The sequence below is a fragment of the Salmo salar genome, chromosome ssa17, assembly GCF_905237065.1.
Source record: "Salmo salar chromosome ssa17, Ssal_v3.1, whole genome shotgun sequence".
Lineage (NCBI taxonomy): Eukaryota > Metazoa > Chordata > Actinopteri > Salmoniformes > Salmonidae > Salmo > Salmo salar.
The window spans coordinates 52,039,018-52,056,297 of NC_059458.1; the positions used below are offsets into that span (position 1 = coordinate 52,039,018).

Below are 17,280 nucleotides of genomic sequence, written 5' to 3' on the forward strand. Positions count from 1 at the left end.
AGAATTATCTAACAAAGCCAGAGTAATCCCAGGCTAATGAACTATGACCCTATAGCCCCTCAACACCTTTTAGAATGCTCTTCGTTAACCTCAATAGGAACAGGCCCAGCAGGCAAGTGTGGTGGAAATGACGTTATTACAATCAGCTAACAACACAGAAATTGTCCCCCAAATAATTTTTTTGCAGTTTCACCTTCATTTAGCTTATATGGCCCATAAAGACATACAAGTGGTGTGTGCAGCAGTGCATCGCATGCAGTAGGCCTTTGTCTGCCTATTTCATTTAACAACAGAGAAGCACGTATTTGTTGGCAAAGTGTGTCTGTCATACGCAGATCATGTTATGACTGTACAGTAAGAGGCACACTGCAAATAAATATTCTATTAATTTATTATTTCAGAATTATACCGTTGTTTCCTGAGCACTATTTCCTATATAATCAGCCTGTGTTTGTTCAGGGATACATGTACAGTACGTATATCCTGGAAATTCTTGGAATATTTCCTCTAGACAAAAATAAACAAGCCGTGTATGACTAACTTTGGAACAGAATAGAATCAGATGACCACAGCTAAAGTCCAGTTTTATCAGATCCATTTTTTTATATGCAGATGGCATGTCAGAACTTTATGGTGAGCATCCAAAGAAAACAGGAGGCCATTGTTAACCATTAATAACATAACCTCTGTTGAGCCATTGTCAGGTTGGAACATGACGGAGTCATCATATTTGTTGCATTCCTTGTCGGGTCAGAGATTGGAGACTTATTAGGTTTCTCTGGGGGGGTAGTTAGCAGTGACGTTTATCATTTTCTTTTAACTGAGCTTCTCAACTCTATCAGGGTGGTGTCCACCATTTCCATCTGATGTCCCTGAGGATTCTTCAAACAAATACTCCAATAACCACATAACGTCTTTGTTTCTTTGTTTATGTCACCTTGGCCTCAATTTAAGCCTCTGTCAGTGTAACTTTTTATAGTTATTATCTAACATTTCTGAAGTCACTTTATATAAAAAGATTGTGACTAAGAGAATGGCATAATGAGGGAGGCGCGGCCTTGCATGATCTCTTTGTGATATCTCTCATGACGTTTCCATATGACCCCATCTTTCCTTTACACAAAAAAAACGTCATAGGACCTTCTGGAAACGTTGTTGTCCTTAAGTAGGCCAACATAGTGTAAGCAAAATGCAGGCGCATAATCTCATCTCTAAAAATCTATGTGTAGAAAAAATGCCTGTTATTTTGTGCGAGCTGCCCAGCCAGCCTTCGGGGAGCCTGGGAAGGCATTGTGCGCTAAGAGGTGTTTGAAGGCTCTACAGTATGTGTGGTTCTGTGGTTCTGTAATGACAAAAGGGACCAGGCGGTGACTCAGAGGAAATACCTTTCATGTGACTGACAAGCCGTTAAATAGACGCAGGAAGAGGCGAAAGTTGAAAAGATAGCAGCGCCCGAGAGAGGGTGGGGGATTTCATCCAAATGTGCATGACTCACTGGGGTTCCTGCCTGTTGCTTCTCCTACGCTACTCCCTCTCCTACATGCCATAGTGCTTAAGTGGGACATGGCCCCCTTTTTGCTTTACTGCTGTTTATTTTGAAGAAAACATGTGAAATACTACAGTATATGAGATGAGCAATGTACATAGTGTATGGTAGTAAAACCAATCAAGGTTGACAAGGCTCAAGTTTACACTACATTCCATCCCCCTAACCAAACACAATGGCCTGAGTGAATTCACTTAGGCTAACTCACCCACACATACAGTGGATTTAGGCATTGGTAGACATTATCCCTGCGTGCCAAACAGGCCTGTGAGACTAATAGAGGGTAAGTGAGAGATTATTTAATTGAAACTTCCTGGACGTCTGGTCCTGCAGGTCAAACAAACCCTCCATTCAGTCAACTGGTGTCGGACTTAATTTGTGAGTGAAGATATTAGGTGTTGGGCATCAATCTTTAATCGGAAGGAAGCCACTTCTTGTGTGATAAAAGTCAAAGCATTCTATCTCTGATGTGTCAGCGCAGTGTGATGCCCATTGTTGATTGTGAAGCTACTCTAGGATCTACTTCCTATCCGCTAGTAGTTAAAGTATGATGAACGGTCAGTGACTTCTGACACGCTAGGGCCAAGTAACAACCACACCGCTTCACTGCTCTGTGCCAGAATCCCTCTTCTCTCCCTTGCATACTGTACAATACATATTTGGTGAACTGTCAAACCGTCAGAGTCAGAGAAACCCCCAAAATTACTATGTTGCATTACGCCATGAGACAATGAGACACCGCACAGCAGTTGGGATACACAGGAAGCATGACAGCATGGAAATAGCTCCTTAGAATTCCAGGAGGCTAAGGGAATGCAGGGTAGTCGCGGTAACAGGCAGTCCTATGCTGAGCACAGTAAAAATGACTTTCCTATTTACTTTGGTCATATAAGGCTGTCTCATTGACTGACCACTGAAAGGGCTGATCGGAATTATTTAGGTTTACCATTCCAATGATCTATGTGCTGTCAAACTAGAAGATAAACCCGGTAATTGTACACTGTTTTATGAGTAACTGGAATCGCTGTCATTGGGTGTTTTTATATTGTTGCCTAGCCTTCTCATCCTTGCGACATGCCAGGGACACGGAAGGGGAAGGGGATACCTAGTTAGTTGTACAACTGAGTACATTCAACCGAAATGTGTCTTCCGCGTTTAACCCAACCCCTCTAAAACAGAGAGGTGCAGGGGACTGGCTTAATCGACGTCCACATCATCGGTGCCTGGGGATTAGTTGTTGTTGGGGGTTACCTGGGCCGAACAGCAGATTTTTCCACCTTGCCGGCAAGGGGATTCAAACCAGCGACCTTTCGGTAACTGGCTCAATGCTCTTAATCGCTAGGCTACCTGCTAGCTTCAAACAGTGTGTTATTGTACTGTGCTCCTATGCATTCATTGGCATCTAGTTCTAGTAGGATTCCACTGGCAGTTTAAAATGGGCCAGTACGTGTGTTTCCTCTTGCATCCCTTCCCAGAAACAATTGAGGAAGGGAAGGTGAGTGGGAGGAGGGGGCTTAGCTAATCAGTCAAGGATGATGGATGGACTGGAGACCAGTGATTCATGGGCAGGGAGGTTGGAGGGCCGTGGGTTCACCAGATGTAGATGTCACACTGCGTGGAGACAACCATATGTCTCTGAGGGAATTGTGGGAACCTAAATATAGACATGTTGTTTTCCCTAAACGCATACCATAGCATGTGGTCACTATGATATCATATGACTTAATGGTATTAATATCTGCCCACTACTATAATTACACTGAATGTGTTCACTACATTATGTTGCGTAGATAGTGGATATTGTAGCTCTATGTATTGCATTTACAAGGACCCATGGCATACATGCAGCAACCCTAACACACGGACTTCATTTTTGTGGTAGCGATTGAACCATTGTCAGTGGTGATCTAAGAGGGTGTGGGGCTTACTGTGGCCTGTGAGTTATGGAGTATTGTCCATTATCCATCAGCATGCTGTCATTGTGCTTGGCTCGTCCTCTGCGCCCCCTCTGGTAATGGTGAACCAGGCCAGACCATGGCCCATGGGGTGTGTGGACTAGGTGGACCACGATTGACCGTGGTTGACCGCGGTGTTACCGGACAAACTGCTGTGTGAGGTACCGCAGCTCATCCCATGTCCAGATTTACTGATGCCTGGAATCTCCCCTCAGCACCGCAGGAGAACCTGCACAAACATTTACCCACAGCATCATGGGAACATTGTGCTGTTTCACAATAACGTTTCTAACTGTCCTCAAATTGATGGTGGTGTTTGGGAGACTGAGGATGGCTAGGCCTTTTTAGAGGAAGAATGCGTTTATGTCCTTTAGAGAGTTTCGATAAATGTTTAGTCTCAGCATTATAATGGAACAGTGTTTTTGTCTTATTCCTTCAACTGCCCATAAAGTGGCTGTAAGTGTTGTATACATTGGGGGGATTGGTGGCTGTAAATTCAGTTTAAAAGCAAGATATTAGACTTGGTTGTGTATAAAGGACAGTATACAAAGTGCAGATTGTGAGAAAGCAGCTTGAGAGTGCCTTTGCGTCACCCAATAATGATTAATGTTGTCTTTAGAGAGAGGGCGTATAGCCACACTGGGAAGACTCCCTCCATTTATTGCATTACTGGACATGAAGCAATATACTCAAACCACACTCAAAGCGCTCACACCACACTTGCAATTGCTTGTAGCTCCCTGAGTGACTCCCTGTCACTCCTTCTATTACAGTATGCCCTACCCAGCTCTTCCTGGGTAAAAAGAGGTCAGGCCAGGCGACCCTACCACTATTCTACTCCGATGTTGTTCTCTAGACAAACCGTTTCCTTCACCATGCTAAACGGAGCCCTTTTCCAGGTGAGAAAGTGGTTCTGCCCCGGGCTATAAGGATGGAGCTGCCCGGCCAGGGTTTGGTCTGAGTGAGACATCAAAAGCGAGGCGGCCAGCTGCCCGGGACTGGTTCTACGGCAGAGGTTGGCTCTCTCGCTCCCTTCTGCCGGTATAAATAGAGCCGGGGTGTGCCGCATCCAGCTGTTCCAAAATATTTTCCCCCTTGATGTTCTCTTCCCTCTCTCTCTCTCTCTCTCTTCCTCTGTACCGGGGCTTCATTGAAAGAAGTGGCTGTGCTGACATTTGGGCTCTGGCTTTGTATAGTCTGCAGAAGGTTCCCCTCCCTCTTTTGCCAAAAGGAGCTGCCTGTTCCTTCTATTGTTTTCCTCAGGTGTGAGGTAGAGTAAGAGCCAACATCGACATGCATGCACTGCCTTGTGTATGATCACGTGCTTGGAAATAAATCTTGTGAAATACAGTATAGGTCAGAGGGTAGAGCTAATATTGCACGAAATGACCATAACTTTTGATGGCTTATGTACAGTGTCTGCTACAAGACCATGGTGCTTGCCTACGGAGCTGTGAGGGGAACGGCACCTCCGTACCTTCAGGCTCTGATCAGTCCCTACACCCAAACAAGGGCACTGCGTTCATCCACCTCTGGCCTGCTGGCCTCCCTACCTCTGCGGAAGCACAGTTCCCGCTCAGCCCAGTCAAAACTGTTCGCTGCTCTGGCACCCCAATGGTGGAACAAGCTCTCTCACGACGCCAGGACAGCGGAGTCAATCACCACCTTCCGGAGACACCTGAAACCCCACCTCTTTAAGGAATACCTGGGATAGGATAAAGTAATCCTTCTAACCCCCCCCCCCCCAAAAAAAAATATATATAGATGTACTATTGTAAAGTGGTTGTTCCACTGGATATCATAAGGTGAATGCACCAATTTGTAAGTCGCTCTGGATAAGAGCGTCTGCTAAATGACGTAAATGTAAATGTCTTGGGAAAGTATTCAGACCCCTTGACTTTTCCCACTTTTTTACATTACAGGCTTATTCTAAAATTGATTTAAAAAAAATTAAATCCTCAGCAATCTACACACATTACTCCATACTGACAAAGCGAAAACAGGTTTTTAGAAATAAAATACAGAAATACCTTCCATAAGTATTCAGCCCCTTTATTATGAGACTCGAAATTGAGCTCAGGTGCATCCTGTTTCAATTGATCATCCTTGAGATGTTTCTACAACTTGATTGGAGTCTACATCTGGTAAATTCAATTGATTAGACATGATTTGGAAAGGCACACACCTGTCTATATAAGGTCCCACAGTTGACAGTTCAAGTCAAAAACCAAGGAATTGTCTGTAGAGCACCGGGACAGGATTGTGTCAAGGCACAGATCTGGGGAAGGATGCCAAAAATGTTCTTCAGCATTGAAGGTCTCCAAGAGCACAGTGACCTCCATCATTCTTAAATGTTAGATGTTTGGAACCACCAAGATTCTTCCTAGAGCTGGCCGCCCGGCCAAACTGAGCAATCGTGGGGAGAAGGGCCTTGGTCAGGGAGGCGACCAAGAGCATTGTCCAAAAGGACAACCATCTCCGCAGCACTCCTCCAATCAGGCCTTTATGCTAGAGTGGCCAGACAGAAGCTACTCCTCAGTAAAAGGCACATGACAGCCCACTTGGTGTTTGCCAAAAGGCACCTAAAGACTCTCAGACCATGAGAAACAAGATTCTCTGGTGTGATGAAACCAAGATTGAACTCTTTGGCCTGAATGCCAAGCGTCACGTCTGGAGGAAACCTGACACCATCCCTATGGTGAAGCATGGTGGTGGCAGCATCATGCAGTGGGATGTTTTTCAGCGGCAGGGACTGGGAGACTAGTCAGAATCGAGGCAAAGATGAACGGAGCAAAGTACAGAGAGATCCTTGATGAAAACCTGCTCCAGAGCGCTCAGGATCTCAGACTAGGGCGAAGGTTCACCTTCCAATAGGACAACGACCCTTAGCACACAGCCAAGACAACGCAGGAGTGGCTTCAGGACAAGTCTCTGAATGTTGTTGAGTGGCTCAGCCAGAGCCTGGACTTGAAGCCGATCGAACATCTCTGGAGAGACCTGAAAATAGCTGTGCGGCAACGCTCCCCATCCAACCTGAAAGAGCTTAAGAAGCTCTGCAGAGAAGAATAGGAGAAACTCCCCAAATACAGGTGTGCCAAGCTTGTAGCGTCATTTAAATTATATATTTTTTTGCTTTGTCATCATGGGGTATTGTGTGTTGATTGATCAGGGAAAAAAACAATTTAATACATTTTAGAATAAGGTGGTAACGTAACAAACCGTGGAAAAAGTGATTAGGTCTGAATGCTTTCCGAAGGCACTGTATATCCAATCATATTTTCACGCTTGTTTAAGCTCTAAATCTTGCCCCACGCTTCCTACAGTGAGCATTAGCACGAATGGTAACAACAACGTCATCAATTAAACAGAGTGCTCTCACCCTTCCCTTAAGCTTATCTCACACCACCTGAGGTGCTAATAACCTTGTAATGGGCCTTGCATGTTATCAGGCTATATAATGCTGTGTATGTGTTATACACAGTAATGTAGGTTAAACATGAAGTGATAATCAATAACACATGTACAATACGACTTTCAGCTCAGTGAATCTATTGCAGGTGATCGATGCCATGAATCACCCAATTGGTTCAATGTTTATTTTTAGATTCAGTCTTACATTATCTAGACTCATTTAATTCAGCTCAACACCATTTATACTGTAGTTGTATGCACGCAAGAACAATCCTTGCTGAATTCTAGTGAGTGGAGGACCTACAGGCAGAGTCCCAAACTGTAAACTGTCTTTCTTCAGCCCTCGGCTTTCCCATTTAACTCTGAGTGGCGGACTGCGACGTCTGAGTGGCCACTCAGTGGTGGATTTCCCAACAGCCCTTCTCTTCCTGTTCGATAAATCCCCCGGGCCAACACCCTCTACTACAGCCACTGTGTGTCCCGGGACTCCTGTCCGTGTCAGAACAACTCTTGTTTCCCTTCTAGCTGGGAGATTCTTGATTCTATGGTCCTGTACTTCCTCATCCGGACAGATGTTAATAGAGAAAGAACCGGTCACTTTCCAGAGGCCTATAGAACTCTACAGTATTAGCACCTGTTCTATGTCCCAGCCTTGTTTCATTTGCTTAGCCCACTTTCTTTCTTCTCTTCTTATTTGTTAATCCATTGGGCCACTTTATGGCTCTGGATATGGATTTGGCTTTTACAGTGTATTAGTCTTAGAGGGAATGGTGGTTTTAAGGGCTGGGTGTGGGGGGGGGAGTTCAAAACCATTTCCTTTGCTCCTCATTTAGGCCTTCACTATAATACATTTCCCAGTTCCCTCACTTGCCACTATAACTAAATTGTTTTGTTGTTGTACGTCTGTAGAGTCCCCTCATTGATCAGCGTTTTGGAGGGATACTTGAGTATTACATTTTGGCTGTCCTATCACATCTTAACCCTGCTTGCAAAACTGGATAATTTACTGTTACCAGGTGTTTAAAGCCTACCTCTCTGACTTTCAATTAAACTTTCTAAACCCTCTCAAGGCAAATTGCCTGTTGAACCCCATTTTAAATTGAGTAAACAAAGTTTGTGATGCCAGTCATCTGTTCTATCAACACCAGGACCTCGACCATCTGCTCCAAACTCCCGATGCCAAATTGACTTTTGGAATGTTTTATTTGTCCGTTGCTTCATTAGCATAAAGTAAAAAACCCATCAGAGCTGTGCAAAGACAAACGCCCAGCAATCTGTCATGGAATGTGTTTATGGGCTTGTACGAAATAGGGAAAGTTGTTCAAATTGTTCAACTTCTGGACAAAGCTTATAGAAAAAACATTTTACTTTCCAAAAACTTTTACTGCAATTTCTAAACATCATAAATCGAGACATGAGAAATCAGCAACTGCATCATGAGAAGAGGTATGAGTAATTACATAATAATTGTCATCATGTTGCATCATGTTGTGAACATGAAACTGATGGGATGTATCATGAAGCTGATGGCAAAACTGGTTTTATGCCTTATCCAGACCATCCGTTGAAGACCTTTCAGTCAGAAACATAATGTTTTGAACTAGAACTCAATAAAAGTGCAATTTTCTGTTATCAACCAATCTTTTCTCTATGTATGCCTCCTCTAAGAGGCCAATGACCAGAGGTTCACAGCTTCCCCGATCCCAGGATCAAGTGACTTTGCAGGGTGTAATTGCATACATTGCCTCCTTTCTTCCACAGCCGCTTTTCCAAAGACCCAGTATACTGTATTCTAACCCTGGAAAATGGGAATGTGACATCTCTTTCCATTTTAGACAGAGAGGAATGCCCTGCAGCGCTAATCGTTTCTGCAGGACTGGCTCTGCCAAAGGCCCTGTCTGTCCCATTGATGTTGGTTCTCACTTTTTTCAAATGTAGACGTCAGCTGAAATGTAGCTATGTTAGTGAATTGATTAGCACTAATAGCCCTGCTGCATGACTCTATTATTGCACCACCACAGTAAAGTTGGATTGAAATAGCAATTGTTTTGGTAGTGGTAGTGTCTATTCTACTTAGGCTATGCGTTGGGGGGTATTACATAACCTACACTCATATCTGTGTTTACCTAAAATAGATGGACTCTGAGTGAAGTAGTGGCCATGTTCTGTTATTAAATCATATTGGTTAACACCTGCTCGATCATGGCTTGAAGGGAAACTGGAGTAGGTAGCATGAAGAGTTCCCTTTCATATCAATTCTGATTCCTCGATTAGAGCACCAGTTAGAACTAAAGGTGTTCATACAGTAAGACTTAGCATGAATCGTGTCCATATGCCCAGTATTTTCTCAGCATTTGTCAGTGTATTCCTCAGAACACTGTGCAGATGTCCGAAGATTACTTTGAAATATCTCTGAATGGCCAGCCATTGCCTCAATTAGAAGTGCCACGGACATTGCTTACTTCTAACATCTTCCTTGCCTCTCTCTTCGAAACCCTTGAACCATTCACAGGTGCCTTGCCAAAGTGTTCAGACTCTTCACCATCAAATACATCTCTATTACAAACTTGGTGTTCGGTATTCTGAGGAAACTTCCACTCTGGAAACTTCCATCCCTGAAAATAGGCTGCCTGTCTGTTTTCCAGACAGATGTTTCCCTCATGGAAACACACTCGGATCAGGATGGATCCTAATGGAAGCCAGATGACCCTGAATTCCATGACCATAATTATCATGCCCCATTAGCAGTCTGTAACGGCTTACGATGTGATACACTGAGCATCCAATGCATAGTTTGCGGTGGCTGGTCGGTAGCACAAGGCTTACCATTACTGTATATACAACTTAAACAGTGTGTCGTCTGGTCTCTCTGTCTTCTGGGAACAGTGTGTCATGCCGGTGTCACGTTGGGAGAGGTGTGTTATGTCTACGGCTTAATTCAATTTGTACAACTTCAAAGGCCGTGGCACGTTTATCTTGTGTAGTGACTTGGCTATGATGAAGTGCAGTGGTTTACTTACAAAGATGACAAATCCCTCGGATCTAGTGTACATTTGAGTGTGGGTTTGAAAATGGCGATGATAGATGGTTGGCTCTAGGTTAAGTGTTTTCTTGAAGCTCCAAACACTTGTACATTTACCACACCAGCACAATTTAAAGACCTCAGAGAAACCACTGAATAACCTGATGAACAAGAGGATGTTCTGACAGTCTGGTTTGGTATATGTAGTTATTCATCCATTCACTCATCTGTTTAAAATGTCAATGTAAAATATTAATCCACAACTTTCAGGTTTCATCTTGATTTTGTAAAGGTTTCATCAATCCACAGAACACTTTCTAGTGACTACAGCACATACCTATATAGTACGGGAATAGTTCTGAGGTTTTGCAATGCTGATTTCAAAGAGGCATATCAAATCCACTCAGGCCAGGTGTGTGATTACAGTCAGTAATTTGCGTGTGCTTCGTTTGTCTCTCAAGGCCAAGTTAATCTTTGAGCAGGGTTTTATGTGGACAGGCTGTCTTTGGTTTCGATGCCAGGAGATCTTTTTGAACAGCGGCCTGGGTCAGGGTCCCCCAGCTCTCCTCCTCTCCTCGTCTGCGTAAGTCTTTTCGCTGCTGTCCGCTTCCTTGATGTGGCAGCTTTGAGCGGCCATCATAAAAATTAAGAGATCATACAAATGCGGGGATGGATGCACCATGTGTTGTGTTGGATAATTGATGCGCCCCCTTAAAATGACTTTACCCCCTCATATCATAGCTTGATATAAGTACATATTTACAATGTACATCTAAGTACTTATCCATCTGGCCTCTCTCCTGGCTAATGTTGTGGAGAATGTTTTTTGTGTGACCTTTCACCCTCAACTCTCAGATTGCCTTTTTGTCTAGCCGCTCATTGTTTTATTAATTGCCAACCAATATATGAAGTTTTACGATAAATGTTTTACAGTACCACTGTTACATTGTACATTATATTAGTGCCACGCCCCTACTTCACAAGGATCATTGGGCAATTATAATGGTCAAATAACTTTTTAGGTCCCTCCATTATAACTGTGGTGATTCAGTAAGGATGGCTATTTGGGCACAGATGTTACGTGACAATTATCCTCGGTCCAACATGATGACACCTGCAAAGGCAGGGTCATTGGATGACTCATGTCCCCTCTCAGTTCGAAGTGCTGCCCTTTAGTTTGTGGAAAATTCCATGGGCCCAATAGACTGGTTCAAAAAAATTCTTCAATGTTTTACCTAATTTGTCTGCATGCCAACAACCCAACGTTCAACTGAACTTAATAATTGAGTGAGGCGAGGGGAGTGGGGGGATTTAAGAATGTGACACAGAGGTGTTTGGAGGTTAGGGAAGTGTGATTCACAACAGCCTTCGGCCCTAAATGATCCACTTGTCTGACATTCACACGCAGAATATATATAGACTGAGTGTTTTGGCCCGAAGGATGGGCTTCCCTGAAGTATGTCCATTAGGTACCAGACCTGGTCGTCTGGTGTGTTACTGTAAATGACGGCAACCTCATGTTGTGAAACCAAACCTAGACTGGTGAAATCACTGGCCATATAATTAGCTTTTGTGTGTGTTTTGTCAATTACTTTACCATACTGAACACATTGTTAATGGTTTTCGGGTGGGGACAAGAAAGCCAAGTACAGTAATTCATGCAGCTGTGAGAAAACAAAAGCTGAGACAAATCAAAATGTACAAAAGGCCCACCAAGGATATTTTATGGATAGGAATCTCTGGGTGGATGTTTTGCTGAAAAACCTATAAAGGATATATCAATCACTACTGTAATACAGTCTGGACTAATAACATAGTTTCCATAGTGTGTGAAAAAACAACTCCCCATACAGTCTGTAATAATATAATAATTTGTAATACTTGTCTTTGGTGGATTGTTTAAACAAATGCCCCCCCCCCTCCCCCGAGTATTACCATAACTACTGAAGATGAGCAGTTGACAGTGTACTTAAGTCATCAGTGAAGCGATACAAAACAGTGAGCTCATGTCTCAGCCTGAGATGGTGTTATGCCAGGTTTAGTGTCTTGACTTATTTGTTCCTCCTTCTGATGTTCTGTGCTGCCAGTGTAACCTCACGAGATAGGATGTGGTCTCTTCCCTACACAGTGTCTCCCGTCATTGCCACATTGATGGGAATGACTGGGAGGTGCGCAGATTATACATCCAGACAGAGTTGGCGGACACAAATCTGCCCGCCCAAAATCTCCTCTGTCATTTTAGGACAGGCCCCCACAGGGAAACCACTGTCCTCAGTCATTCTCATACACATGTTATATCAGGTGTCTCCTTGCTGCATAGCTCACATGTACTAAATACAAAATGACTCAGCTTGCGTCTGAGGCTTAGTGAATGTTATTTTCTCTGGCACATGGAGATTTCCATTTAAAAAAATGGAAATACCTACCACAAAGGGCGATACCTACCATAAATGGTCAGTTACTGTTGATCGGTATGTAGCTTATTCTTTGGAATTTAAATTATGAATTGAGAGATACATTGAGGAGTCCATTTTAGGGTTGTAAAATTCCGGTAACTTTCCCAAAATTCCCTGGTTTTCCAGAAATTTGGGTTGAAAAATTCTGGATTTCCTGCTAATTTCAGGAACCTTCCAACCAGGATTTCTGGAAAACTAGGGAATTTTGGGAAAGTTACCCAAATTCTGCAACCCTAGTCCATTTAACAATCTATGAGCCAATGTGTGTCACCTAAACAGAGTACAGTTGAAGTTGGAAGTTTACATACACTTAGGTTGGAGTCATTAAAACTCATTTTTCAACCACTCCACAAATTTCTTGCTAACAAACTATAGTTTTGGCAAGTCGGTTAGGACATCTACTTTGTGCATGACACAAGTAATTTTTCCAACAATTGTTTATAGACAGATTATTTCACTTATAATTTACTGTATCACAATTCCAGTGGGTCAGAAGTTTACATACACTAAGTTGACTGTGCCTTTAAACAGCTTGTAAAATTCCAGAAAATGATGTCATGGCTTTAGAAGCTTCTGATAGGCTAATTGACATACTTTTTGTCAATTGGAGGTGTATTTGTTGATGTATTTCAAGGCCTACCTTCAAACTCAGTGCCTCTTTGCTTGACATGATGGGAAAATCAAAAGAAATCAACCAAGACCTCAGAAAAAAATTGTAGACCACAAGTCTGGTTCATCCTTGGGAGAAATTTCCAAATGCCTGAAGGTACCACGTTCATCTGTACAAACAAAAGTACGTAAGTATAAACACCATGGGACCACGCAGCCGTCATACTGCTCAGGAAGGAGACGCGTTCAGTCTCCGAGAGATTAACGTATTTTGGTGCGAAAAGTGCAAATCAATCCCAGAACAACAGCAAAGGACCTTGTGAAGATGCTGGAGGAAACAGGTACAAAAGTATCTATATACACAGTAAAACGAGTACTATATCTATATAACCTGAAAGGCCGCTCAGCAAGGAAGAAGCCACTGCTCCAAAACCGCCATTAAAAAAGCCAGACTACGGTTTGCAACTGCACATGGGGACAAAGATCGTACTTTTTGGAAAAATGTCCTCTGGTCTGATGAAACAAAAACAGAACTGTTTGGCCATAATGACCATTGTTATGTTTGGAGGAAAAAGGGGGACGTTTGCAAGCCGAAGAACACCATCCCAATTGTGAAGCGTGGGGTTGGCAGCAACATGTTGTGGGGGTGCTTTGCTGCAGGAGGGACTGGTGCACTTCACAAAATAGATGGCATCATGGGATAGGAAAATTATGTGGATATATTGAAGCATCATCTCAACACATCAGTCAAGAAGTTAAAGCTTGGTCGCAAATGGGTCTTCCAAATGGACAATGACCCCAAGCATACTTCCAAAGTTGTGGAAAAATGGCTTAAGGACAACAAAGTCAAGGTATTGGAGTGGCCATCACAAAGCCCTGACCTCAATCCCATAGAAAATTTGTGGGCATAACTGAAAAAGCGTGTGCGAGCAAGGAGGCCTACAAACCTGACAAACCTACAAACCTCCTGCTCTGTCAGGAGGAATGGGCCAAAATTCACCCAACTTTTTGTTGGAAGCTTGTGGAAGGCACCCAAAACGTTCGACCCAAGTTAAACAATATAAAGGCAATGCTACCAAATACTAATTGCGTGTATGTAAACTTCTGACCCACTGGGAATGTGAAATGAAAGCTGAAATAAATCATTCTCTCTACCATTATTCTGACATTTCACATTCTTAAAATAAAGTGGTGATCCTAACTGACCTAAAACAGGGGATTTTTACTAGGATTAAATGTCAGGAATTGTGAAAACTGAGTTTAAATGTATTTGGCTAAAGTGTATGTAAACTTCCGACTTCAAATGTATACCTATTATCTGGGTTCTAAAGTTCTTTGTACTATTTTTAGGGATTTCAAGTGGTTGACTCACTAGTGTAAATGGACTGTGTAATCATGATTATATCACTCACAGAGTTTGAAAGTGGATTATACATTCACAATTATACTTCCAACTCACACACATACTAAAGTTGATTTCAGCCTATGATGGATGCAAGTTCGATTGTGTTATCTTGCCAGTACAGCTTGGGGTTGTAGTTTCAAGATCTCTCAACACGGTTGGCACTGATGTCCTTGCATCCTCGCGTCTGTCGAAGAGTAAAGCGCTGTGATGATCAACACCAACAAGACAACATCCAGACCGGGGGTCTTCTCTGTTCTGTTCAGTCCTGTCCGCTGACAGCCAGACGAAGGGTAGATAAAACGATAGCAGCAGCTGCCTTTGCCCTAGCAGATCTGTCAGGCCTGAGCTCACGGCTGTGTGCATACTCTGGCTGTGTGCCCTCTGCTCTGACTGAACATTTCTCCTCTGCTTATCTAAATGTTTTCTCTCAGTGTGTGTCAGGAAGAGTCTGTGTTTTTGTACCCAGGCCCACCTTATAACTCTGATGTTATATTGTACCGTAACGACTGCAGTAAAAATGTAAGCGATGTTACAGACACACCCCATTCATGTTGTTCAGGTAATGTACTCCTCAGAAGAATACTTTATAGACAAATGAACAGTTTTTATCATACCATATCACGACTTGACATGCCATATTATATTATTAACACCACCATAACACCAACTGGCCAAGTGCCTCTAGTGTAATATATACATTAGTGTTAGAATGCATGTCACTGATGTGATGGCTTTGACACTGTCTAATCTAACTAAAGGGGGCTGTTATATAGAGAACGATGACGCAAACTCTCCAGTGAGTCTATATCTCATTTCTGTGTGCCATTTCAAACAAGTGGGGAAAAAATAAGAGATTTAGAAAGTGGTTTCAAACTGGATAAGCCCTCTCTTTAGATGACATTCCAATCTAACAATGGTATCAGGGGATCGATCAGTGGCAAGAATGTGTTTAAAGAACACGTTTGAAGTCGTCTGTTGATGTTTCATCCTCCTCTCACATTGCACACCACGCTATGAGAAAGCCCATGATGTCTGCGGTGGGGCTGGGTTGTCTAAACCCATCCCAAGAAGCTGTGGCTGTGGTCTCTCGCTTTCTCATTTCCCAGAACTTCTCTTTTGTGTAATAAACCAACATTCTTCAGAAAATACCTCATGCTTCCCTAAATTGGGAGGCTTTAAGTTCAATGTGGTAGTTCCATAATGGTCTTTGAGAAGTCTTTCTCTTTAAATTAGGTTTTGATTGTATACCATACGCCAGGTCTGAGCTATGCCTCGCAATTAAGTTTAGGGAGGAACTTGTGTTTTGCTTTTAGTAGTGAGTCACTCACATGCACCTTACAGTTCAATCATAGCCAAATCATAGTCGTGGAGCTCTTGTCAATCTTAGTAGGTGTAGATAGACACTGGTTGTCATTATAGGGACCTCAGTGTAGCTCTAAAATGCTTTCCCCGCTCCACAGCCCTGTCACGCTAACCATTACGATATCAAGGTTGCTCTTCAGAGAAGTCTTCTATCCATTTAGTTGGTATTAGGACTAATGCATACTGCATGTCCTCTCCTCTACCGGTGGTTTTCCAGACTGTGCTAACGTTCTACTTTGTCTTCTTTCCCAGGTGACAACACCAACGTTCCCCGTGGTGGTCAAGATGGGCCATGCCCACGCCGGCATGGGCAAGGTAAGCCCCCCCCCCCCAACACACACACATTACATGTCTAGTCTTGATTTGTTTGTGTTTGTAATGCTAACCTATTACATACTGTGCAGTTAGGAGTTGAGCTGTAAATAACAGACCAGGCTCCTTATCTCTTCTCTGCGTATCTCTGAGCTTGCCAAAGTGATGATGGCATGACATCCCTTCCATAAGCAGACTATCAGTCTCGGAGAGGAGGTGGAGAAGGGTGTGAAGCTGAGCTGGATCTGGTCCTTGTCGAAACCCATGATCTCACAGCCTGTCTGATAGGAAGGGACTTTGGGGGCTTTTCAGGGGGTTTACATGTTATTAAGGAGCTAGGGAGGAGATATGGGCATCGGCATGCTGATAATTGTCGGGATCTGAAGACCTCTTCTAGTTAACTCATTAAGGCCTGGATATGCTACTGCAAGTGTGAGTCTGCAGCGGTGCAAAAAATAGACAAAGCTTGAACATGGATATATCCTAATTTCTCCTTATATCTTTTCCTCTTCTTTGTTTCACCATTTTGTTCTACAGTCCATGTTGTTCTACAGTTCATCCTCCATTGAATACAAAATTCTAAACTATGGAGAGAAGCCGTCTCATGTCTCATTTTTCTCATTAGACCATTGTAAATAACAACAAGGATTAAAACAAGCATGTGACTGTTCGCCTCGGGGCACCCAGGCACCGGGCAGGCAGCATAACAACTAGCTAAGTGGGTCATTAGCAAGTGGCACCACCACAGGGTGCACGCAAACACACAGGGAAGCAAGCAACATACACACACACACTTTCAACAGCATGCAGTTCAGTGAACAGCCAACCAAAGTGAGTGATTACTAGCCCCAAATGGAGCCCACCTTCCTCACATATAATACAGAACCTCCCGGGCCGAGTCTGTGCGTTCACACAGTACACAGGGGGAAGCACTTCCTATACGTTTATCCCCCCTTTCCATCTGAAAGGCTGGGTGGGGTTTCCTCTTTAACAGGAACCTGGAGTGCTATAGAGTTCCCACATGCCCTCTGGATCACTTAGCATAGGCCCATTGTAGACCAGGACCTCACTTAATTCCCCTGACCTCACAGAGGACTTAGAACTGGGGGAGAGAAGAGGGTCTGGATGTCGGCCATTCAAGTGCTTCACATGGCTTTTAAGTTGAGCTGAGAGACTCTTGACAAAAGACATTGGTTAAAATT

The 17,280-nt window shown here is 43.3% G+C and overlaps 1 protein-coding gene across 1 annotated transcript in view; it reads left to right on the forward strand.

Annotated features, from left to right (window-relative positions):
• LOC106576044 (synapsin-3) overlaps positions 1-17,280 on the forward strand; it is a 137,846-nt gene that overhangs the window by 96,999 nt on the left and 23,567 nt on the right. The window contains 1 exon segment of the mRNA XM_045699696.1: positions 16,019-16,081. Coding sequence (XP_045555652.1) covers positions 16,019-16,081 — 63 coding nt within the window.